At 27.0% G+C, this 27591-nt stretch overlaps 2 protein-coding genes across 3 annotated transcripts in view; one reads left to right on the forward strand and one right to left on the reverse strand.

Moving 5' to 3' along the window:
• Positions 1-20884, reverse strand: part of LOC123266314 — a 126127-nt gene extending 105243 nt beyond the window's left edge. Inside the window, exon 1 of the mRNA XM_044730507.1 lies at positions 20798-20884. The gene's annotated coding sequence lies outside the window, so the exon portion shown is untranslated. The remainder of the gene's footprint in view (positions 1-20797) is intronic.
• On the forward strand, positions 754-11156 carry LOC123266313 (actin-binding protein IPP-like). 2 transcript variants are annotated; one of them, XM_044730505.1, is made up of 6 exons: positions 754-1049; positions 4299-4433; positions 4506-4899; positions 4969-5134; positions 7017-7931; positions 10857-11156. In XM_044730505.1, the coding sequence occupies exons 1-6, from the start codon at positions 980-982 to the stop codon at positions 11091-11093; spliced, it is 1917 nt and encodes a 638-aa protein (XP_044586440.1). In that variant the 5' UTR covers positions 754-979; the 3' UTR covers positions 11094-11156. The 2 variants fall into 2 exon arrangements, with proteins under 2 accessions (XP_044586440.1, XP_044586439.1); XM_044730504.1 differs by having other exon boundaries at positions 4299-4899.
• Positions 20885-27591: the final 6707 nt, after the last annotated feature.

The following is a 27591-nucleotide window of genomic DNA, read 5'->3' on the forward strand; positions in this document are numbered from 1 at the left end:
GATATTTCAAGACCGGATCTTTTTTATTAGTTTAAGAATTCGATAAACTGGGTCCGTATTTCATATCAGTGGCCTAGCTGACGTATTTTTTTTTTTAATTGAATTTTTATTAAAATTCACTACGATACAACCGTACAAAGCCAAACGAACTTTTCTTGTTTGTCACGTGAGAACTATGGCGCCACTTGATCAAGCTAGATTTTTATAGACTGCATGCGCATATGACAAGAAAAAAAAGCGCCGATATTTAAAAAAAAATAAAAAATACTCTGTAAGAAATTGCTTAGTTATAATTTTTTTTTTTTTTTTTTTTTAATCAATTACACAATTAATTTTTTTCTTAAAAAATGAATGAGCGTTATGAGGCATGCATTTTTGGATTTTCCAAACTTTTCTGAGAGTACATTTAATTATGATTATTTAAACGAGGTAATATTTTTAAAAGTCTTGATTATTTAAAATATGTAAAAATTTCGTTTTAATTTTAGATAAATTGTAATGAAATGGAAATCAAATTTTTTTTCCTTAATAATTTAATTTCTATAAAATTATAGAATTTTATAAGTCCCTAAAAAATTGTAATAGAGAGAAAAATTAAATTAATAAATTTTCAAGTGAAAAGTTTTTTAAAATTTCTAATTAAATTTCCAAATAAAAATTTTTATTTTAGTAAAGTAAAAAAAATAATTCAAACAGTCGCTTGGAATTTTTACCGACAGCTGCTGCCATCTAGCACTCACTACAGCTAATAACTAGATAATAATGACTGCTAAATTCATGTAATCAATGGCTTGACATATGTCAAAACTTAACTCCAAAAAAAAAACCAACAAATGAACAATAAATAATCGGGAATTTCGTCCAAAGTGTTCATAAATTTAAAAATAATATTCTAATAGAAAAAAAAAGACAAGAAAAACAAGTGTCAGCTGGCGATTAAGTGACTAGAAAGCAATGTCAATAAAATGAAGTGTCAGTGATGCGTTTAAAGGGGAAAAATGACACCAAGTCATTTCACAGCGTCTATAAGATGCTTTCTCGTATATGCAGTGAGTTTTCTTCATCAATTACTAATTATTTTTACAGTAAAAAAAAACAAAGAAAACTAAATCATTGATTTTTATGAATCATGTCTCATGTTTGTATTTTTCAGCTACGTCATAGGTTATTTTTCTTTGTTGAATGCTTAATGACAGTGAAAGTAGCAGGCACTCCAATATTTACCATTTTTTATTTAATTTTATTTTAGAAATATCAAGAAAATTATATCAAGCTAGATGTCAGTTTTCAATGATTAATTAAATTATGAAAATTAGGCAAGAGATAAACTTTTTAACAAGTACTTGCAAAATATTAAAAGAAATTTATAATTATCAAACTGATAATATTTATCTTTACAATAATTTATTTTAAAAAATATTCAGCATTTTTAAAAAAATTTGTTATTTATATAATTGATTCCAAAAAATATCAAAATTAATTTTTATTTATCATTTTTAATAAATTGATATGAATTTAATCGATAAAGAAATTTAATTTCTTCTGTAAATTTATATAAAAATTTTTTTCAATAAAATATTAATAGTTATTTTTCATTTTTAATAAATTAATATCAAATAGCAACCTTGCAGTCACTAAGTGACTGCTGTGACTTTTGAACTATAAATAAACGAAATTTTGCTTTATTAAATAATGACTTTTGTTAAATTACACTGTATTTTCTTGAATATTAACGTTTTTAAAGATATAAGCTCATCCCGATGATACACTCATCAAAAGCTTTCATTTGAGTACCCATATGCATTTTTGATATATTTTTCATATATACATATTTATAATATATATAAATATATGAAAAATTGATGTGGGTACTCAAATAAAAGGTCTTAATGACTGTAACATCGAAGTGAGTTTATATCTTAAAAAATGTCAATAATTAAGAAATGACATTGTATCTTGTGAATTATTGACATTTTTTAAGATATAAACTCATTTCGATGTTACACTCATCAAGACCTTTCATTTAAGTACTCACATGGTATTTTTTATATATTTCATATATATGGTATTAGTGAAATATATAAATATATAAAATATATGAAAAATTCATGTGGGTATTCAAATGAAAGATCTCGATGAGTGTAACATCGGGATGAGCTTATATCTTAAAAAAAGTCAATATTTCACGAGATACAAGGTCATTTCTTAATTATTGACATTTTTTAAGATGTAAACTCAATTTGATGTTACACTTATCAAGACCTTTCATTTGAGTACCCACATAGCATTTTTTATATATCTTATATATATGGTATTTGTGAAATATATAAATATATAAAATATATGAAAAATTGATGTAGGTACTCAAATGAAAGGTTTTGATAAGTATATCATCGAGATGAGTTTATATCTTTAAAAATGTCAATAGTTCATGAAATATAAGGTCATTTCTTAATTATTGACATTTTTTAAGATATAAACTCATTTCGATATTACACTCATCAAGACCTTTCATTTAAGTACTCACATGGTATTTTTTATATATTTCATATATATGGTATTAGTGAAATATATAAATATATAAAATATATGAAAAATTCATGTGGGTATTCAAATGAAAGATCTCGATGAGTGTAACATCGGGATGAGCTTATATATTAAAAAAAGTCAATATTTCACGAGATACAAGGTCATTTCTTAATTATTGACATTTTTTAAGATGTAAACTCAATTTGATGTTACACTTATCAAGACCTTTCATTTGAGTACCCACATAGCATTTTTTATATATCTTATATATATGGTATTTGTGAAATATATAAATATATAAAATATATAAAAAATTGATGTATGTACTCAAATGAAAGGTCTCGATGAGTGCAATGTCGGGGTGAGTTTATATCTTTTAAAATGTCAATAGTTCATAAAATACAAGGTCATTTCTTAATTATTGATAATTTTTAAGATATAAACTCATTTCGGTGTTACACTCATCGAGAGTTTTCATTTAAGTACCCACATGACATTCTTCATATATTTCATATATATGGTATTTGTGAATTATATAAATATATAAAATATATGAAAAATTGATGTAGGTACTCAAATGAAAGATTTTGATAAGTATATCATCGAGATGAGTTTATATCTTTAAAAATGTCAATAGTTCACAAGATACAAGGTAATTTCTTAATTATGTATCTAGAGATAGAGTATTTTTGAATGCAGCCTAAATATACTGGCCACAAAATTTTGCTTATTCTCTTAATAATGGGCGATTTCGTACTCGCGGGTTCAACATTTAGACTCATTCAAGGCTTCTTACTAAGAAAATAAAAACTCTTTTCAAAGAAATGACTGGTCGCAGGATTACATTGTAATCTGTTTTACAAAAATTAATATAAAAAACATTTAATAAAATGTCTAAATAGACACAAGAGAGGTTCAAAGTGCTATCGCGGGTGCAACGAAATCGGCCCACCATTAAAGGTCATGAAGCTATAATGAAAAACGTCTGTTAATTATGGAATATTTATTTAATTATTTTTACATTCTTTAAAAGAATACAAAACAAACTAATTATTAATTTAAATAAAATTATTAAAAGAAGTAAATGTTATAAATTATTCACTTTTTATCCAGTCGCGGGTGCAACACGTCTCACTGTAGTAAATATAAACATTTCCATGTAACTTTAAATTAAAGATATGAAATCATAGATGCTGTATCACTAATTAGCACTTTCCTATGCAACTAAAATAAATTATTTGTTTGGAATAGTCGGCGATTTATCAGACTTAAGGTTCATCTTCAGAATCGCTGTAAACATCAGAAACGCGTAACTTTTGCGTAACTTTTTTTGCAACTTTTCTACGTTTTTTTTTAGTAGCAGTTATCAAAACTAATTTGCTTTTCAAATTAGACTTCGACGTTCGTGCAACACAAATGCTTTAACCCTCCTCAAATTGAAAAAAATTGGTATAAAAAAAAGTAACAAATACTGTGATTTAAAAATTTATGTCAAAAATCGTCTCCCGTGGAATCGCCCTAATATAGATTTAATTTCTTCTCTATAAATTTTCTATATATTTATTTTTTCATGAAATATTTTTTTCAAAATTTTTAAAGCAAACAACTTCAAAAAATATTAATATTTAATTAAAAAATTAATTTGACAAAAAAATAATTACTTTAAATTAAAATAATAATTAATAAAAAGTCAGCTACTTTCCTGCCGTCTAATGTAACAAAAACAGAACAAGTTAAAGCTAATTCCTAATTACATAATAAAATTACAGGAGCCGTGGACAAGGGTCAGTTGGACGGCTTAATGTCAGATGGACGCGTGCAACCCTTAAAAGCTCATAACTCTCAGACAATGGGGTTCTCATCGCAAACAATGCGCCAGCAGCAGCAGACAGACGCTAATTCGGGTAAAGTATATCCAGTAGATAGTTACGAGTCATGTGTAGAGCTTCAACAAGCTAATGAAGTGCCTGGTAAAGTATTCACGGCGGGTCAGTACGCGGCGAAGGTGCTCAGAAATCTGAACGACCAGCGGCTGAAGAACCAGTTCAGCGACGTGGGCCTGGTCGCCGGAGACAGCATCATCAGGGCGCACAGATCAGTGTTGGCTGCTGGCAGCGCCTACTTCAACGCGATGTTCACCGGGGGCCTGGTGGAGGAGCAGCAGGAGCTGGTGGAGATCCACGCGATCTCTCCGAGCATTCTTGCGCTTCTCGTCGACTTTATCTACACGGGTAACGTCGATATCACCCAAGACAATGTCCAGGAGCTCTTCGCAGCTGCTGATATGTTCGAGCTGGATGAGGTCGTCGCGGGATGCATCTCTTATCTCCAGCAACAGCTACATTATTCTAATGCCCTTGGAATTTATCGGTAAGTTGACAAAGCCAACGGAGATTGCTGATCTTTGTCTCTTATCTACATTTTATCGCTTTCTTTTAGATTTGCTGAAGCTCACAATCGAATAGATCTCATGGAGACTGCCTTACGGTTCATCGAAGTCAATTTTCCTCAGGTCTCTCAGGAAGAGGAGTTTCTAGATTTACCCAAAGAATATCTTGTTCATTTTCTTAGTAGTGAATATATTCATGTTGATACTGAATTTCAGGTTTGTCCTTTACGTCATCAATTTATTTTTGTTTGAGTCAAATTGAATTTTATTGGATTCAATTAGTTTAATTGAGAGAGTTAGTTAGAAATTTTTGAAATTATAAGAAGGTTATCTATATTATTAAAAGAATAAAAAAAATCCAGAATAGTCCAGAATAGTCGGAAAAAATCGGTTTTTTTAGTGAAATTTAGTCTTTTCAATGAAAGATCTCGATGAGTGTAACATCGAAATGAGTTTATATCTTAAAAAATGTCAATAATTGAGAAATTACATTGTATCTTGTAAACTCTTGATATTTTTGAAGATATAAGCTCATCCCGATATTATATGCATCGAGACCTTTCATTTGAGTACCCACATCAATTTTTCATATATTTTATATATTTATATATTTCACAAATACCATATATATAAAATATATGAAAAATGCCATGGGTACTTAAATGAAAGGTCTCGATAAGTGTAACATCAAAATGAGTTTAGATCTTAAAAAATGTCAATACTTAATAAATGTCCTTGTATCTTGAGAACTATTGATATTTTTAAAGATATAAGCTCTTTCCAGTATTATACTCATCAAGACCTTTCATTTGAGTACCCACATCAATTTTTCATATATATTATATATATATATATATATTATATATATATATATATATATATATATATATATATATATATATATATATATATATATATATATATATATATATATATATATATATATATATATATATATATATATATATATATATATATATGAAAAATATATCAAAAATGCATGTGGGTACTCAAATACAAGCTCTTGATGAGTGTAACATCAGGATGAGCTTATATCTTTAAAATATATATTATATATATGTATATATGAAAAATATATCAAAAATGCATGTGGGTACTCAAATGAAAGCTCTTTATGAGTATAACATCGGGATGAGCTTATATCTTTAAAAACGTCAATATTTAAGAAAGTACAGTGCAATTTAATAAAAATCATTATTTAATAAAGCAAAATTTTACTTAATTATTATTCACAAGTCACGGAAGTCACATAATGACTGCAAGATTACTAGTAATAATTTAATTTTTCAACCTATGGATTTTGATATATTTTTCATTTATATACCTATATATAATATATATTTCAATGATATAAGTTCATCTTGATATTATTATTTTGAGTTTTACTTTTATACCGTTATCTGGTTTTTACAAGGCTGATATCCCCACTTATCTCCATTCTATATATCTCCACTCTATATCTCCCTTTTTGTTGCGGCTGTGAACCGACTTGTGCCTTCTGTATCGCATTTACCCTGATCCTCACCACTCGGCTATTGGAACAGTAACATGGGAAAACCACAGAGAAAACCCATGTTAGTACAGTCGGAGCAATAGCTCACAAAATACAATATCATTTCTTAATTATTGACATTTTTTAAGATACAAACTAATTTCGATGTTACCTTCATCGAGACCTTTCATTTAAGTACCCACATGGCATTTTTCATATATTTTATATATATATAGTATTTAAGAAATATATAAATATATAAAATATATGAAAAATTGATGTGGGTACTTAAATGAAAGGTCTCGATTCGCGTATCATCGAGATGAGCTTATATCTTTAAAAATATCAATAGTTCTCAAGATACTAAAATTTTTCTTATTCTCTTAATAATACATACTATCAATTTCTAATAAAAACTAGAAAAAAATTTATAATCTTCTAACCCAAAAAACTGAATACGAAATCCCCTCTAAATAAATCAACCCACAAAATGTCAGACTTATTACCGTTATAAATTTTATAAACACCCATCCGAAAATTGCATGAAATTCTAATCTCTGACTAAATAATAAAATAAAATTTCAGGTCTTCCAAGCAGCGTACAACTGGATAACCCATGACATAACGTCTCGTCGTTGCTACGTATTCGAAATCCTGGGGCACATAAGACTGCGACTGTGCTCATTAACGCGGTTGGAGTCGGTAATAATAGATTGCAAGGACGCGAGCTTGATAGTGGCTCTGCGGTCGATCCAGAAGGACCTGGTGTCTAACAAAGGATGCCTGGTGCCTCTGCGAGCGCAGCCTCGGCTGTGCGCGAAGAAGAACATCCTGGTGATAGGAGGCTCGAAAAGAGAGCACACATCGGACAGCTGGGCTCGCGACGCGGAGAGCACTTACGAGACGATAGAAAAATATGACACCTTCACGGGGCAGTGGAGCGAAGTCGCGCCTTGTGGAATCGGGAGGATCCTTCCTGGAGTGGCACTCTTGGACGGAAAGGTCTACGTGGTAGGAGGCGAGCTGGAGTCTTGCATAATTGCCAATGGCGAGTGCTACGACCCCAGGGACAATGTTTGGAGCTCGATTGCTTGCATGATTGAGGCCAGGTGCGAGTTTGGGCTCTGCGAGCTCGACAACAGCCTCTACGCCGTCGGTGGGTGGGTCGGCGAAGACATCGGTGGCACTATTGAGACTTATGATCCCATTAGCAATACTTGGTCTCTACACGGCGAACTTCCTGAGCCACGTTTTAGTATGGGAGTTGTCGCTTATGAAGGCTTGATTTATATTGTCGGGGGCTGCACGCACGAAAGCCGCCACCGTCAAGATGTTATGAGTTATAATCCCGTTACCAGAGAATGGAATTATCTTGCACCCATGCTAACACCTCGCTCGCAAATGGGAATTACTATTTTAGATGGGTATATATATGTCGTCGGTGGCATGAATAAGAATCAAGAGGTACTCACGTCTGTAGAACGTTACTCATTTGAAAAGGTAATTGTTTTTTTTATTAATTTAAAGCTTCCAAAAATTGAACAAATACGTTTTTTTCTGCAAAAGAAATAGCCTTGTATCTGGTGAACTATTGACATTTCTAAAGATATAAGCTCATTCTGAAGTTACACTCATCGAGAGCTTTCATTTGAGTACCCACATCAATTTTTCATATATTTTATATATTTATATATTTTACAAATATCAAACATATGAATTATATGAAAAATGTCATGTCGGTACTTAAATGAAAGGTCTTGATAAGTGTAATATCGAAACGAGTTATCGAGTTAAAAAATGCCAATAATTAAGAAATTACACTGTATCTTGAAAAATATTGATATTTTTAAAGATATAAGCTCATCATGATGTTACACTCATCGAGAGCTTTCATTTGAGTACCCACATCAATTTTTCATATATTTTATATATTTATATATTCCACAAATACTATATATATAAAATATATAAAAAATACCATGTGGGTACTTAAATGAAAGGTCTTGATAGGTGTACCATCGAAATAAGTTTATGTATCTTAAAAAATGTCAATAATTAAGAAATTACATTGTATCTTGAGAATTATTGACATTTTTAAAGATATAAGCTCATCCGGATGTTACATAAATCGAGACCTTTCATTTGAGTACCCACATCAATTTTTTATATATTTTATATATTTATATATTTCACAAATACCATATATATATTATATATGAAAAATGCCATGTGGGTACTTAAATGAAAGATCTCGATGAGTGTAACACCGAAATGAATTTATATCTTAAAAAATTTCAATAATTAAAAAATGGTCCCGTATTTTGTGAACTATTCACATTTTTAAAGATATAAGCTCATCCCGAGATTATACTCGTCGAGACCTTTCATTTAAGTACCCACATAGCATTTTTCATATATTTATATATATGTATATATGAAAAATACATCAAAAATGCATGTGGGTACTCAAATGAAAACTCTTAATGAGTGTAACATCGAGATGAGCTTATATCTTTAAAATATACATTATATAATTATAATGTTACATTAATTGTTACATTAATGTTATTAATTATAATAATACATTATAGAATTACGAGAGTTAGAGAAGAGACAATGCCGATTATATCATATATATATTAGGGTGGCGCAAAAAAACCGACTATTTTTTTTTTAAGTCGAGTGAAAAAATGTTAGTTTTTGATGTTTCAAGAGCTCTCTCCAAAGGACAGATTAAAAAAAAATTTTTAAGATGTCGCTCCAAATTTTTTTAAATTTCAAAAATCGTCAAAAATCGAATTTTTTTTTTTTTATTTTTTTTTCTCGTTACGGTATAATTTTATAGACTAAAAAAAAAATAAGTTTCTGAAAATTTCAGTTCAAAATTTGAATTTTGAAAGGTCGCTCATAATTTTTTTCAATTTATTAGTGCATTAGTTTAGATTTTTTCGAGCGACCTTTTACTATTCAAATTAAAATTCCATGCATTTTTTTTTTTTTATTTAGTACAATAATCGATAAAAATACATCACGAGATGAACTAAAAATCAAGCACAACGTAGAAAATATAATTTTTTTTTAATTTAATAATTTTATTTAATCAACTGCCAGGCGTGGGTTCGAATCCCAAGCTGGTCTTAGAAACCAGCTTGGTTGAGGTTTGACCTTGCCACGTAGGTTAAGATTTTTTCAAACCAAAAAGACCCCAACGTACCACTCCCAACACTTAAAGTTGGCGATATGACTAATTAAAGAAAAAAAAAAAAAAAATCTATGAGCGACCTTTGAAAATTTAAATTTTGAACTGAAACTTTCAGAAACTTATTTTTTTTTGTCTATAAAATTATACCGTAACGAGAAAAAAAAATTAAAAACAAAAAAATTCGATTTTTGACGATTTTTGAAATTTTAAAAAATTTGGAGTGACCTCTTAAAAATTTTTTTTTAAGCTGTCCTTTGGTGAGGGCTCTTAAAACATCAAAAACTAACATTTTTTCACTCGAGACTTAAAAAAAAAAAATAGTCAGTTTTTTTGCGCCACCCTAATATGTATATATGAAAAATATATCAAAAATGCATGTGGGTACTCAAATGAAAGCTTTTGATGAGCGTAACATCGTAATGAGCTTATATCTTTAAAAACTTCAATAGTTAAGAAAGTACAGTGCAATTCAACAAAATTCATTATTTAATAAAGCAAAATTTTATTTATTTATAATGCACAAGTTACGGCAGTCACATAGAGACTGTAAAGTTACTAGTTTTGTATAATCATAGATAATGTTTTTTGTGTTTTTGTTTGGGACGGAAAAATTTTAACTACATCTAAACTTTTTCCTTTTTTTGTTTTAGAAATTTTATTGAGAATAATTTAAATTAACTCGAAGTAATATAAGTCTTTGTACTGCTTTATGACTCCTAAAATTCGATTAGTTTATCCAAAACAGAAGATATAATTACAAAGCTAGCTGAAACAGTTAACGGGCTAATGTCTACCATTATTCTGTGTAACTTTGGTCCGTACAAATATCCTGGGTTGCTTTACTTGCTAAAACGTACACTGATACGAAACATTTCAGAGTTAACTTTGTAATAAAAATTACAAACTTTTAAAATTTATTATTCTTAATTAAAAAACAAATTTTTTATTAACTTCCACCTTATCTTAATTACTAAGGATACTAATAAAAAAATTGTCTTCTACTTAAATTAATAAAAAAACATCAATTTTTTCAACAAATAAATTGACGTGTAAAAATAAAAAAAAAATTAAAAAATGCAATTTTTTAAAATAAATTTTTCAAAAAAAATTACTAACTTCGTCATAAAAAATTTTTTTTACACAACAATTTATATCAAAAATATCAATTTAATAAAAGTAATTATAATAAACAATATTGACACTTTACTAAAAAAAAATTTCAGAATAAATGGACAGCAGTAGCGCCAATGAACATGGGTCGTTCTTATCCAGCAGTAGCAGCAGCAGACGGACGGCTCTATGTAATAGGAGGTGATCAGTCACGCGAAATTAATTTCTACCGTACTCAAATAACAATCTCGACTGTCGAGAGTTACGATCCCACATCAAATAAATGGAGTGAGTGTGCATCCTTGCCAACGAGTCGCGGGGAGGCTGCTGCAATAATCGCACCTTTCTGATCCTGTCTCATACTCTGATACTCTGATAATACTCATCAGTCAATTTACCTTATTTTATTAATCCAAAAAAAAAAAATAACTCCCGATTATTTAATCAATTGATTTAAATGTTTGATCCTTTAATTGCTATTAATTATTAACTACTGTAATAATTTATATAAATTTCATTGAGAGTCATTTAATTATTTGTTAGCTATCATTAATTTTTATTTTATTAAATTTACTCTGCTTAAATGTTATTTATGGTAATTAATTATTCAATTTATTTATTGATATTACATAAAAAAATTGACTAATTAATTATGTAAACTCGTCCAAAGAAAATGTGGATGGTGATTAATGATAATTAATTAATAAATGTACAGCTGACAACGTAATCAATGGAATTGCACTTGTGTGCTCATCGATATTCAAAGCAACTCAAGATTTATTATTTATCATAATAATAACAAGTAAATAAATATAATAGTTGTTACTTTTAAAATATCTAAATATATCATACCATTTTTATACAAAGAAAAATATCACCGATGCATCGATTCGATAATATAATGTCCACTAAAGCTAAAATTGTTTACTAAATAATTTAAAATAAACGAATCATTGTAAAATGTAATTATAAATATATATTTCAAATATTTAGATTAATGTTATAATAATAATAATAATAATAATAATAATAATAATAATAATAATAATAATAATAATAATAATAATATTAATATTAATCCACGATAATATACAGGACAATGGACGTTTTACACATGTATCACCATTAATTGTTTCTTTTTTGTTTTAATAAATCTATCAATATAAGTTATGGTGTTTTATTATCTAATTTATTTTATACTATGCAGGCACCGGGAATCGAACCCTAGACTTTGCGGAGTGCAATTGTGGTCGCATGAAATTATTATTAATCTGTTTTTGCTAACAAATGAGTAAGGTAAAAGTCCCAATTATTAACACAGAGACAAAGTTATGATTTGATTTTTTTTAAGCAATCCAATATCAATATCGTTGAATTTTGTTTGTGGTAATGTCTCAAGTAATGTTTTTACTAATCAAATTTTTTAAAATGATAATCATTGATATTTAATAATTAATTTTAAATAATTAAATAGATTATCCGGATACACCAACTATTGGCAGGTTAAAAAACTGATTGATCTAATTATTGACATACCTTCACCCCAATTATTGACACCTATACTAAGCATGCCTACAATCATCTGATTATTCTTATTTATCCAAACTTGTTATTAAGTAATCAATTTTATTAAAGTTTATTAATTATCATTTCCATAAATGATTAATTACTTTTAAAAATATAAAAATTTATTTAGAAATAATTTATTTAATCAGAAAAGTTCAAACTCTTACAGTAAATTTTTTAGGTCAAAGTCAAAAAAAGGCGTGATAGCGCTGTCGAATGGCTGTCAATATGAGATTCAACTTAAAAATTATCAACTAGTTATTGACACCCATTATTTAAATATTATAAAGCATACAATTAATTTCGATTATTCAATTTTATAAATTTTTCATATATTGTTAATTAAAAAAAAAAAAAAGATGATATTATTAGATGAAGAAATGAATTTAAACTCGGCATTTAAAAAAAATGATTTTCTAATCAAAGTTGTTAAGAAAATAAATGTTCGTATGCTGGTTTAGTGAACTGGTGGTAACTTTATTTTTTTTTAATAATTAATATTTAATATTTTGAACTGACAGTAATTTTTTTCAATTTTTTAGTTAATTACAATTTAATAAAAATTTATATGATAGTTATTCTTATGACAGATGATCAAATATATTTAAAAATAATTTAGGGTGTCAATATTTAGACCCCTGTCAATAATTGGGGCTTTTACCTTATTTTCAAACTTTTTTGAAGGATTTTTATTTTTTTAAGCATTAGAAATTAATTTAATAAAAATTGAAATGAAAGTTTGGTTAAAAATGGCGGTTTGAATTTTTAAATATTAACAGAAATTTTTAATCAATTTATAGCAATTAAATTACTATAAAAATTTGATAAAAAAATTCTATAGGTGAAAATTAAAAAAAAATTTTTTTTTTATTGAAATTAATTTTTTAGAAAAATTACAAAAATTGTCAGCTGTCAGTATCTTTTTTGTGAATTTTGATAAAGTTATTAGAAAATTTTTTTTATTCACAAATTTTAATTATTTTAAAGCTTGCTGTATTTCTACGTGACCTATAATTATGGCGTTCGTTCAAAAATTAGTGAATATTAGTCTTGAGAATTGTTGTGTTTGTAAAACAACTCGTATACTTAATTACCATCAGATAATTAATGTCAACTCAAATTTCGCTGAAGCTATAAATATTGGCACCGCCGAATGGAATATTGTGGCAAAAAGTTTTTTTAATATGCTCCTGCAATGATACTAAACTGGAAAATATTTCCCCAGACAGAAGTACGGCAGTTAAACGACGAGTTATAAAAAAACATTGTCTGCGAAGTGGAGAATTGCCATTGTCGTGACATGTTAGAAACATGGATTTATTTAAAAATGATAGACCTGTGAGTGAATTTTTAAATATTGACTCTGAAAGTTTACAAGATTAAGACATGGGAACTTTTTGAGAGTATTATACAAATTAAATCATTGTAAAGAAAAAATCCAATTCACTAATTTTCTTTATAAAAATTAATTACAATTTTTAATAAAATATTTTTTCTGAGGAAGTAAAAAATGTTTAAAATTGTCATCTAATTTCAATTGTGTATTAAAATATCAAATTCGAAAATATAATTTTATGGATGCAAAATTTGTTTAATAAAACCTAGTATCCCCTCTCTACTTACGAGCGTGGAGCGCAACCATGCGCGCCCTAGCGGCAGACGCCAAACTAATATTAGAACTCTGATTATATTCTGCTGCGTTACAATATTTATTATTTATTTATTATTTTATTAATTAATTAATTAATTTTCAATTTATTTTATTCTTAGTAATAATTTATATCCCTTACAAATAAAATAAATCAACGAATTAAAATATATAAAAATTGCAGATAAATAAATAATTAAAAAAAATAATTTCCGTGTGTGTCATCGACTGTCGATTTATTAATTCAAGACCATCGAGTATTTTTATGAATTAAAATCACCCAGAGGTTAACAATTGTTGCATCACCCTCTCCAATCATTATATTAATCTAATCAACTGAATCATCAAAGCTATTTTAGATTATTAAAATTTATGTAACAATTTGCAATTAATCGTTCGAGTACTCATCACCGGCGCTCATCAATGTGATGTTAGTTTTTTCTTATTTATTCTTTAATCGCGCAATATTTACATTAACTGATGTAATTTAATCGTATAATTTTATCACGGAAATTTGCACGTACGCAGTTTGCTTTCTGATAAAAAAAAGAACTGTAAATTAATTTAATTTTTATGTTTTAGGAATTAAATGTTTAGCGTAGATTTTTGTAGACGCATGCCTTGAAATCGAGGATTTTTGTAATAGTTATTTATTTGCAATCAATTTACGCGTGTTTGCTTTTAATTATCAACGATCAATGGTTTTCCTGTTTACTTTGTACTTAGATTGTTTTTCTTTTAAGCCGGAAGAGAATGAAATTTTACATTGCCGAGAAAAGAAGACATCAAGTTGGCAGTTTTCAGGTCTATCGAATTTTTTTTAAGTAAAAAAATTTTTTTTTTACTTTTGCGCAATAAAAAACAATTATTTTAATGTGCTCTTAATGTCAGAAAAAATTACATATTATAAAACCTCATTTTTAATGTAGATTTCGGAGATTATTTTTTGTTGAGAGCGAACGACTGCGTAAATTTGTTGTGTTAAAAAATTAATAGTTCCGTCACTTTTTTAGTAGGCTAGTGAACTCCGGTTTATTCATTTATTTTTCTAAGGATTACTTCTGCCCATCATTTTTTGATTGCGCAGTAAAATGGAAATTTAAGTTCAAACTTCAAGTTTGAGAATAAAATTAAGATTTAAAAAGGATTTTTTTTTTATTCTAAAGATAAAAGAACAAATAAAAGTTTATTTTTATATTTTATAAAATTCAACCTTGAAAAAAATAAAATTCATTCTTAGTATGAAATTTATGCTTTATAACTTTATTAAAAAAATTTTTTAAACGAAAAAAATTAGTCCTAAAATAAAAAAAAATTTTTTCTCAAGAAAATAATTGTTTTTAAAGATTATGCGCACATAAATAAAAGAAAAAATTTTTTTAATTAATTATTAAGTAAGGTAAAAGTCCTAATTATTGACACTATTAAAGACGAAGTTTTGATTTAATTTTTTTTAAGCAATCAAATATCAATATCGTTGAATTTTGTTTTTCCGGTAATGTCTCAAGTAATGTTTTTACTAATCAATTTCTTTTTTTAAAATAATAATCACTGATATTTGCTAATTAATTTTAAATAATTAAATCGATTATCTGGATACACCAATTATTGGCAGGTTAAAAAACTGATTGATCTAATTATTGACATACCTTCACCCCAATTATTGACACCTATACTAAGCATGTCTACAATCATCTGCTTATTCTTATTTATCCAAACTTATTATTAAGTAATCAATTTTATAAAAGTTGATTAATAATAATATCCATAAATGATTAATTACTTTTAAAAATACAAAAATTTATTTAAAAATAATTTATTGAATCAGAAAAGTTCAAACTCTTACAGTAAATTTTTTAGGTCAAAGTCAAAAAAAGGCGTGATAGCGCTGTCGAATGGCTGTCAATATGAGATTCAACTTAAAAATTATCAACTAGTTATTGACACCCATTATTTAAATATTATAAAGCTGGCAATTAATTTCGATTATTCAATTTTATAAATTTTTCATATATTGTTAATTAAAAAAAAAAAAAAGATGATATTATTAGATGAAGAAATGAATTTAAACTCGGCATTTAAAAAAAATGCTTTTCTAATTAAAGTTGTTAAGAAAATAAACGTTCGTAGGCTGGTTTGATGAATTGGTGGTAACTTTATTTTTTTTAATAATTATTTAATATTTTGAACTGACAGTAATTTTTTTCAATTTTTTAATTAATTAGAATTTAATAAAAATTTATATGATAGTTATTCTTATTACAGATGATTAAATATATTTAAAAATAATTTAGGGGTTCAATATTTAAACCCCCGTCAATAATTGGGGCTTTTACCTTATTAAGTAATCAATTTTATTAAAGTTTATGAATAATAATATCCATAAATGATTAATTACTTTTAAAAATACAAAAATTTATTTAAAAATAATTTATTGAATCAGAAAAGTTCAAACTCTTACAGTTAATTCTTTAGGTCAAAGTCAAAAAAAGGCGTGATAGCGCTGTCGAATGGCTGTCAATATGAGATTCAACTCAAAAATTATCAACTAGTTATTGACACCCATTATTTAAATATTATAAAGCATACAATTAATTTCGATTATTCAATTTTATAAATTTTTCATATATTGTTAATTAAAAAAAAAAAAAAAAAAAAAGATGATATTATTAGATGAAGAAATGAATTTAAACTCGGCATTTAAAAAAAATGATTTTCTAATCAAAGTTGTTAAGAAAATAAATGTTCGTATGCTGGTTTAGTGAACTGGTGGTAACTTTATTTTTTTTTAATAATTAATATTTAATATTTTGAACTGACAGTAATTTTTTTCAATTTTTTAATTAATTACAATTTAATAAAAATTTATATGATAGTTATTCTTATGACAGATGATCAAATATATTTAAAAATAATTTAGGGTGTCAATATTTAGACCCCTGTCAATAATTGGGGTCTAAAAATATTTATAACACAATTAAAAAACAAAACAAATAGTTAAGAAATAATGCGTAGAACAATGCTAATATACTTCGGGAATGTAAGGCGTGTTATGTTTGTGAGATGAGCTGACTGCTCATAAGTACAAACAGTACATACTAGTGATATCAGAGAGTAAATGAAGAATGAAGTAAACTAAATGGCTAACAGATTACATACCCAGCGACAAAGCGAGCAATATAGTATAATGCGGCATTATGCCAGGCGTGATGTTATATTCTGTATTTTATTATTATTATTATTATTATTATTATTATTATTATTATTATTATTATTATTATTATTATTATTATTATTATTATATGTGAAGTATATAGACAGAGTATAGAATGCCAACACAAGTACCAGTACTTATAACATTTAGTACAGCAAAAATAAAGAGCTGGCTTAAAAAAAGTCATATAACTCGGAGCTCCTCCAGTAAAGCACGACATTACAATGTACTTATACGGATTATTTTTTATTTTATCATCTACAATGTACAGTATATTGTATAAATATATTTTTATATATTTATTAGGTTTATCTTCGCTTATACAGTGATGTATGCCCATAAAGTAAGATCTAGAGTAAACGAATTTACGAGCCCTGGGAAAAAGGGGATCCGACGTGTCTGTGGCACTCGAGACTCTAGAGTACACCAGTTTTGCGACTAATGTATAGTAAAAATCTAAAAAAACGAGGACCAATAATTCTGAATTTACCAAGTACGCCTCTGGTGAAAATGAGCGTGCTAAAGTTTTTTAACGATAAATTATGGGAGTTCTGATGCGAGAGTGATAAAACAAATTTGTCGCTTTTCTCGAGGAAAAAGTAAAGATTGTTGGTTGCTTTTTATTTTACCCTTTGACTGCATGGATGGAAATCTCCTGGAAACTCATCTCAACTCGATGAAAAATTCAAACGTAAATCGGTTACAGCAAGTGCTTTTTTGCGATAATGTTTGCTATTAAATTTGCAAAACCAATTACGACAGAAAAAATTAATAAAATTGCTTAATAACATCTTTTTATCCTAAAGATTTTTCTGTGCAATGTTAAGACATTTTTAAAAATATTAATTTACGTAAGAAAAATTTTTGGTATTTTTTAAACAAGTTAGTAATACCTTTCATTAATGTTAAGTATCTTAATTGAAGAAAAAAGATTTTTTTGGATGATATATAAGTTACTTTGTTTAAAAATAGTTAACAAATGATTATAATAACTTTAAATTTTGAGAAAATCAAAGGTTAATACCTTTATAACATGATTTGAGATCTGCGCATGCGCTGGAACTGTTCTAGCGCATGCGTTCATAGCCCGCGCAGTTTTAAATAGATTATTTGATATATTTTTGACTTTTTTGGACGAAAAATTTTTAAATTGTAACTGAAAATATTGTTAATTAAAAGAAAATGTAAGAATACGATAAAATGTGACGGAAAAAAATTACAATTTTTTTTAGTATATAATAAAATAAAAGATTTTTTACTGTTTGTGTTTAGATATTGTAAATAATACTAAAAATAATAAATTTTGTAGGTTGACGTCTTTAAAACATGACTTTAGATCTGCGCATGCGCTGGAACGGTTCCAGCGCATGCGCGCGAAGTCTACGCAATTTCAAACGAAGAATTTAAAAAATTGATGAATTTAATCATTATTTTCTTTTCTGTATTGATCTAAAACTTTAATTTTTTGTAAAAAATATTGTAAGCTCTAAAAAACTTAAAATTTTTTATTAAAATAATTATAAATTAAAAATAATTTTGTTGAAAATATCAACGAGAAGTTACGATTGATTTTGTTATTATATTAGAACTTTATAATAAAATATGACGGTAATAAATCAAAATATTTTTAGTAGGTAATAAATTAAAAGATTTAAAAAAAAATGAAATTTTGAATAGAATATTTTAAAATAATTTTTAATGAAGAAATAAAAAAACTATTTTGATACTAATAATAACAATACCATAAAAAATAGTAATACTCCAGGATAAGGATGAACAGAAGAAAGAGAGGAAGAAAAAGCGAGCGAGGATGAGGATGAAGATAGTCGAAAAGATGAAGCGATAAAGTAAAACTAAAGTAAAGGGCAACTTATAAATGAGGTGAGGGTTAATGTTCCTCGCCTCTGCCTTGAGCTCCACTTGCTCACCTGGATCCTGGAACCTGGTCCAGAATGACGTGACTGACCCCCGGGACTAGTGCGAACTATAACCCAGAAATCTGTGGAGATTGCTTCTGAGATAACCTGCTTACGGTGTATATAAATTACCTCTGCTATGATATTAAATACAACCTAAAAGTTTATCGGAGCTTCTAGCTCATCTCAGCCACTATCTGCCTTCATATCCCGTCTTAGTCTTTTAAATCTAAATCCATTAAGCTAAAGCTAAAGCTCGTATCGCCGTCAGTAATTCTGCTACAGCTAGACAGGCTCCTTTTAGGATTATACGCAGTACATTAATGTACATCGTCGTCACTTGGCGAAACGAATCTTAATAGCTCTTCCTTGGCTCCTAAGATCGATTTGTCTATCTTCTATCTTATTCTAACCGATCTGCTATCTGCTAATAAGATTAATCACTTGATCACTTCCACAAATCAACTTTGATGCCCTAGTGATTATTCAAAATCCGCTTTACCTCTATTAATCCGTGTGATTACGACTTACGACCCGATCTAAATTGTCATTGGTCATTAATCATCTGGCGATGATATTGCAATTTAAAATACAATTTTTGGGTAAATTCTATTTGCAGTTTTTCTTCAGTAAATGTTAGTTTTCTTAAAGGGTAACATAAAAAATTATGTGCGATAAAAGAAGATTTTATATTCAACCTTAAATTCTAATGATAATAATATTTTTTATTAATCTAAGCTTTAGATTATATTATGTTTTATATTACAAATCTTTTTTATTAGTATAAAATTTACAAAAAACATTTTTTGAAATTAAATAAGAAACGAAACATGCATTTTTTATATATTTTTCATATTTACATATATATAATATATATTTTAAAAATATAAGCTCATCCCGATGTTACACTCATCAAGAGCTTTCATTTGAGTACCCACATGCATTTTTGATATATTTTTCATATATACATTTATATAATATTTATATAAATATATGAAACATTGATGTAGGTACTCACATGAAAGGTCTCGATGAGTGCAACATCGGGATGAGCTTATATCTTTAAAAATATCAATATTTCACATGATACAAGCTCATTTCTTAATTATTGAAATTTTTTAAGATATAAACTCACTTCAATGTTACACTCATCAAGACCTTTCATTTAAGTACCCACATGGCATTTTTTATATATTTTACATATTTGATATTTGTAAAATATATAAATATATAAAATATATGAAAAATTGATGTGGGTACTCAAATGAAAGGTTTCGATGAGTGTAATGTCGGGATGAGCTTATATCTTTAAAAATGTCAATATTTCACGTGATACAAGGTCATTTCTTAATTATTGACATTTTTTAAGATATAAACTCACTTCGATGTTACACTCATCGAGACCTTTCATTTAAGTACCCACATGGCATTTTTTATATATTTTATATATTTGATATTTGTAAAATATATAAATATATAAAATATATGAAAAATTGATGTGGGTACTCAAATGAAAAGTCTCGATGAGTGTAACATCAGGATGAGCTTATATCTTTAAAAATGTCAATAGTTTTCAACATACAAGGTCATTTCTTAAGTTTGTATCTGAAGATAGAGCATTATCGAATGAAAGCCTAAATACTTATCATCTAAAAAATCCAAAAACTTTTACTCAATGTTAAAATTTTAATAATTTTTTTAATTACTCACCAACTGTTGGCTGATGGAGACGATGATACTTGATATAATTGGAAGAAAGTATTTGTGAAATTAATAGTAGACAGTCGACAATTTTTTCTTTAAATTATTCAAAAAAAAAATCATATGTGCAATTTTGTGATTTATTTTTCCTCTAGTTATTTAATTATTCAAATAGATAATCAATTAATTAATAACTTTTCAATTTCCTATCATAGATATTAATTTTTTTTTCTTTTAAATAAAATAAATTTTAAAAAATGCATACAAATAATTTAAAGATTTTATCCATGGAATTTATTGATTGTTTTCTGATTAATCATTCAACTATGAAAAGCAATTTTAAAAATTATCAGTATCAGCTCGGTTTATTATTGCAGATACTCGACAATTTTGGAGTAAAATAATTTTTTTAAAATAAAAAGAGTTAAAATAATAATAATATTATCAAATTTCTGTGATTTTTAAACTAGCAAAAATTATTAAATAACCTAAAGCTAAAATAATTTTTCAAATTGCACTAAATTTTTTTTTGGTATTTTTATAACTTCTAATATTTAATAAAACAAACCAAAACTTGTCGTCTGACTTGGTAATATACTATTTTTGTATCACAAAATACCTGGATCTCCAAAATAATCAATTTTGCAGAATACCTGTAAAAAAAAAAAAAAAAAATTTGAACTAATTTTTATTACCAAACAAATTTTGAGGTAACTAAAAAGTACTCACCAGTTGCATATTATTTATGATAATTACAATTATTTTTTCATGTAATCCAACAATAGCGTTAATTTCTTCTGAGCACTTCACTGACACTAGAAATAATTACTTACTATAATTACGCACTTAAATTACAATTAAAACAATAACACTGAACTACAAAATCACACTTTGAAAATATTTACTTAGTTTCACTTGACTTTTTTATTTTTAATCAACAATTAATATCACTATTATTTTATGTTTATCGATATAAAACTTACGGTAGTATAAATAACGATAATAATAATAATCACAATTAAACTGAAATTAGTAAACATTTACAATTTTTTTGGCTTAAAAAAAATTACTGAATAGAAAATATTATCAAAAAATTACATTAATAATTATAATATTAAATTAAGCAGTCACTTGACAATTTTTTATTTTTTTTTAACAAATAAATATGTTCCAACAAATTATTTAAAAAAAATTGCATTCTTAGTTTTTTAAAATTTCTAAGTCAATTTTTTTTTTTAAATTTCGTTGTCACAATTTATTTGTTACAAAAATTCTTAAAATTATCAAAAATTAATTTTAATTTAATAATTTATTTTTTTTTTAATTATTTTTATAGTAATTTATCAAATGAAAATTAATTTAGCAGATATTTGATAATTAAAAAAAAATTTTTTTTACAAATAAATTATGGCAAAAATAATGAGAAAAAAAAAATTGACATTAAAATTAAAAAAAATTAAAAATTTTTAACAAATTTGTTTGTAAAAAAAAAAATTAAAAAATTATAAAATGGCGGCTAACTTTAATGTCATATTTATTTATAAAAAAATTTATTTAAAATCACCTGTTAGTTAATTTCAGTATCCTAATAATCATAACAATAAAATCTGTCTAGAGCTAGGAACAAAATTCCAAGCCTTTATTTCCGAGAAATTTATCGATCAATTTTTCGACGAATTTACGCGACACTTTACCGTCGTTTCTAAAAAAATAACTTCATTTTATTTTACTTCCTTATTTATTTAGTAAATTATTTTTTGCTTTACTTTTAATGACATACAAGTTAGCTGTCACGTGACATTTTTTTAATTTTATTTAACAAAAATATTTTTTCCAAAAAATTATTTTTAAAAAATTGCATTTTTTATTTCTTTCAATTTCTAAAAATCACTTTTTTTTCTTATTTTTTTTATCCATAGTTTATATGTTAATAAATTTTTAAAATGATTAAATTTGTGCTACATTAATTTTTATTTACTATAATAATAAAGTTAGCCGACATTTTTAATTTTTTGATCTTACTTTATATATTAAATTAGAACTAAAAAATATTTTTTTAAAAATTGCACTTACAGTTTTTCAAATTTTCTACATGTCAAATTTTTTTTTTAATTGTTTGTAATAATTTTTTTCAATAAAAAAAAATTCTAAAAAATTTTACATGTCGGCTAGCTTAATTTTCATTCATTTACTTTTATTCTCATTTTTTGTTCACTCTTGTCAAAATGACAACAAAATTATATGATTTAACGTCTCGCAGTTTTATTTAGGATGCTAATAAAAATTTTTACATATGATTGATAATTAAAACCTACTTTTCATTTTTATATAATTACTCTTAATTTTAATCGAGTATTTAATTATTAAATCAATTAAAACCGTCCGGATGATGATCCGAGAACAATGACGCGACATTTTAACAATTGTTGACTCTGGTGAGCAATCTGGGAACTATTGCTTCTAGTCAACGGTTAAAATTTAAAATCGACCAATCAGAGCGTCGCTCAACCGACCAATAAATTTGAATTCTCTCGCGCATGCCCTCTATCGGCAGAAATAACAACTACGAGTGCTTCTGTCGCCAACTTCAGGCAGATTGCTCGGGAACTGCCGCGTCATTATTGTTTTTCTTTGACATTTCGGTCAAATAAATAAATATTGTTGTTAAATAATAAGTAAATAATAATAATATGCAAAAATAATTGATGTTTATTGAAGGATTAAACAAATTAATTACTTTTAATGAAGAAATATAGTTTGTATAGAATAATTTATCCCGGAGCTTGCAAATCAGCGGACGAGAGATGCAATACAGAAGGTTATAAATTTTCTATGGAATAATAAATAAATAAATAAAGTAGAAATATTAATGACATTAAAGTTAGCAGTCATTAGAGAATTTTTTAATTTTTTTTAACAAAAAAATTTGATTATAAATTTAGCAGATATTTAATAATTTTTAGATTTTTTTTAACAGATAAATTATGGCAAAAAAATATCAAAAAAATTAACATATAGAAATTTTAAAAAATTAAAAATGCAATTTTTTGGAACAAATTTTTTTGTTAAAAAAAATAAAAAAAACTCTCTAATGACTGCTAACTTTAATGTCATTAAAATTTGTTCGAAAAAATTATTTTTGAAAAATTGCATTTTTAATTTTGAAAAATTTCTACATGTCACTTTTTTTTGCCATAATTTATCTGTTGAAAAAAATTCTAAAAATTATTAAATATCTACTAAATTTATCATCATTTTTCAATTTTTTTTAACAAATGGATATTTTTCAAAAAATTATGTAGAAAAATTGCATTTTTTATTTTTTAAAATTTCTACATGTTAATTTTTTTTTCTACTTTTTTGTGCCATAATTTATTTGATAAAAAAAATAAATAATCAAATACCTAAACGACATTAAATGAAGTTAAATATTTATTTTTAGTGTAGTGAAATAATAATATTAGTGAGTAATTAATAATATAAGTAATCAAGTGTTTATTTAAAATATTTAATAAGTGTCTTGAGAATTGAAAAGTGATTAAGTGTTTTAGTTCTTCTTTTTGGAGCACTTCAACAAATCAACGCGCATCAACTTCCATCATGTGGTAAGTAAAAAATCTAAAGTTGTATAAAAAAATTTTTTTTTTAATAATTATTGAGAGCCAGTTCAGTTTTTATGTTAACAAATAAATTTTTTCTATACACACTTAGAAAATCCAAATTACACGCCTCGTAATACAAATTCAATTTTTAATAAAAAATTGTAGTGGTGACTTGTAAAGTAAAACGGAAAAAGAAAAATTATCCTCGATAATTGATAAGAAAAACGGAAAAAACTATTAAAAAAAGAAAAAATGTTTGCGTCCTAAGCACTTGTGTTATGAGAATAATTAAACAAATAGTGAAGTTATTTTAATTTCAAATGTTTCGCGGCATTCCCTGCTCAGATGATAAAAATGAGGCGCATGCGCTAAAGCTATAACTTAGCTGATTAATAACGCCCCCAGCGGCCTAAGACTAAACTTCATTAGTACGAAGATACAGACACACAAAAGACCCTAAGATTTTAGTTTATTATTAATTATAATTAAACGAAACCGAATTGTACCGCCATTTTTAATATGCTTCCACTCGGGGTCATTCTGAAGCTAATAAAAAAAAGCGGTGTCAATACGTGAAATATTCTAGCGGCTAGAGTGTTTACAAGCCGAAAACACACTTACAGGATACATTAAATAAATTTTTGTCATAATTAATCTTCCTAGCAGTAAATTACTGAGTTTATTATTTATTTTGACATAGCTTTATACACTTTATATCGAGGAGATAACAAGCCGCAAGTGAAACTAACGAGCATGTCTCCTCTTTCGGTTTTTTACTCGAAAAAAGTACACAGTAAAAAAATTTTCGTAAAATTTAACATAAAATTTTGTGTAGATGATTTTTTTACATAAAATTTATGTTAATTCTACACAAACTGTTTGTATTGATCAATCCATCCACTTCTTAACACACTCAAGTGTTAATTCAAAGTAAAACTACACTTTTTTAATGTTACTGGCCAACCAACACAAAATTTATGTTAAAGAACACTCCCATTCGGTTAGTAGTATAAATAACACTTTTTAAATGTCAATTCAATATAAAAGCTGTGTAGATGTTTTCCATAGTAACACAAATAATATGTTGAATTTACACAAAGATATGTTAAATTATGACACCGCTCCGCTTTATTTTGCGCGGGATCTCGGGAGTACGGGCATAGTCATGTATGCCACACAAGATATTTAGACATGTGAATGTGATAGCCTCAACGTCATTTTAATTTGGTGGATTTTGATTTGTGTCATTACGTGAAATACTTAAATGCAGCGTGAAAAAAACATTATTTTCTATTAATATATAATTAACGAGTTTATTAATAATTAATAATTAGAAATTAATACATCATTAATCCTATAATCATCTATTGCCACTGACTTGTAGTAAAGTAGCAACTATTGATTAAAATTAATTAATCACTATTTAAAAATTTTGAATTCTTTATTGAGTTCTTTAACTTTGTATTTATGGGATACAATTTATTTTTTATTCAGAAATTAAAATCGATTTAAATATATATTTGAATTATTAATAAAACTCACAAATTTGACAGCTGATCTGAGTAACACAAAGAAAATGTTAAAATCAACACTTTATTTGTGTTATGGATAACATTTAAGTGTGTTGAAATCCGAGAATCAGCCGATGAAAGTCTTAACATATTTTTGTGTTACTTTTAACACAGAATTATGTTGATTTTATCAATACAAACAGTATGTGTAGAATTAACATAAATTTTGTGTAAAAAAATCATCTACACATAATTTTATGTTAAATTTTACGAAAATTTTTTTACTGCGTACCGCAATACAGTAAACTATCAGCCAGTCAACCAAAACCACCATCACATCTTACGTTTTTTATTAATTATAATTAAACGACACCGAATTAGACCGCCATTTTTAATATGCTTCCACTTGGGATCATTCTGAAGCTAGTAAAAAAAAGCGGTGTCAATACGTGAAATATTCTAGCAGCTGGAGTGTTTACAAACAGAAACTCACAGACTAATCGCCAGCATTTATATTTCTTCTCAATTAATTTTTTTAATAACAAACAAAATGAAATATTGTTTCGAAACATCAGAATGTCAAGGACCCAAAAAGTTCAATGCTGTTATTAAAAACTAAGTACTAGCTATAAAAAATGAAGCGGCAGAGTTGATATTATTATTTAACAGGTCATTTGGCTCCTCCCCTATTCAATTAGCTCAGTTAATCAGTCGGCAATTTATTGATTAAATAATGAGTAAATCAGGTCTATTTAAATGCAAGAAGCTTGTAGAGATATTTATATACAAAAAGGCGAGCTGAATGGAAAGTAGGGAAGTTTAAACGCGTAGTAATGCAAATGTTAGTGTTATGCCTCTACTCGAGAACAATACATCAGGTTGGAGATGTAATGTGGCTGTTTTAAAACTTAAGACGCCAGTCCCAAGTCTGAGAAAGAGATAAATGTATACAATAACACAATGTTTGTGATGTATTCTGCGGAATTGAGTATACAAAACACGCCTGTAGCTCTCTTATACTGCGCCATTCACGATGGGCGCAGCAGTTTATGTATTATGCTTATGGGTTATCTTCTTTTCTTCCTCTCTAAAACTGTTTTCTTCTCCGGATATCGCATCCGCTTTGCTAGGCATCCATTATTTTCGTATTATATTCAATATAAATACCAAAGGTTAGACATCAAATCTTTGAATTTATTGCCTACTAAAAATCTGATTTTTTACCTTCATATTTTATTATTATCTTTAAATATATTCAAAAAATCAGTGGCATGATGGCCGAGCGGGCTAAGTCATTATCCCGTTAGTTCGCTCGCATATCATGCCGTGAGGCGAGGGTTCGGGCCCCGACGGTTGTTCGAATAATTCCAACACCAACCGTCGGGGGTCGCTCCGGTAGCTGAACTATACTGGCATGGGTTTTCTCTGTGGTTTCCCCATCGCCACTATTCCAACAACCGATAGAAAGGGGTGAGGAATAGGGTAAATATAGTACAGAAAACACAAGTCGGTCCGCAGCCGCAGTGATAATAAAAAGTTGAGAATAAATGTGCGAAAAAAATAAGGTTGATTATGGCAGTGAAATACAGGAGTGAAAAGGGATGTGCTGGGGTCCAAACGTAGTATAAAAACAGGACAGTATAAAGACAGGATGGTGGCGCACTCGCTGAATGCGACAGTTACCATCTAC

Source organism: Cotesia glomerata, linkage group LG5 (assembly GCF_020080835.1).
Source record: "Cotesia glomerata isolate CgM1 linkage group LG5, MPM_Cglom_v2.3, whole genome shotgun sequence".
In the NCBI taxonomy this organism is placed as follows: Eukaryota; Metazoa; Arthropoda; class Insecta; order Hymenoptera; family Braconidae; genus Cotesia; species Cotesia glomerata.

Coding starts and splice junctions, on each gene's coding strand:
- LOC123266313 (XM_044730504.1), top strand. CDS start 980: ATGCGTTTAAAGGGGAAAAATGACACCAAGTCATTTCACAGCGTCTAT. Junction 4,900..4,968: donor AATGCCCTTGGAATTTATCG/GTAAGTTGACAA, acceptor GCTTTCTTTTAG/ATTTGCTGAAGCTCACAATC. Junction 5,135..7,016: donor ATGTTGATACTGAATTTCAG/GTTTGTCCTTTA, acceptor ATAAAATTTCAG/GTCTTCCAAGCAGCGTACAA.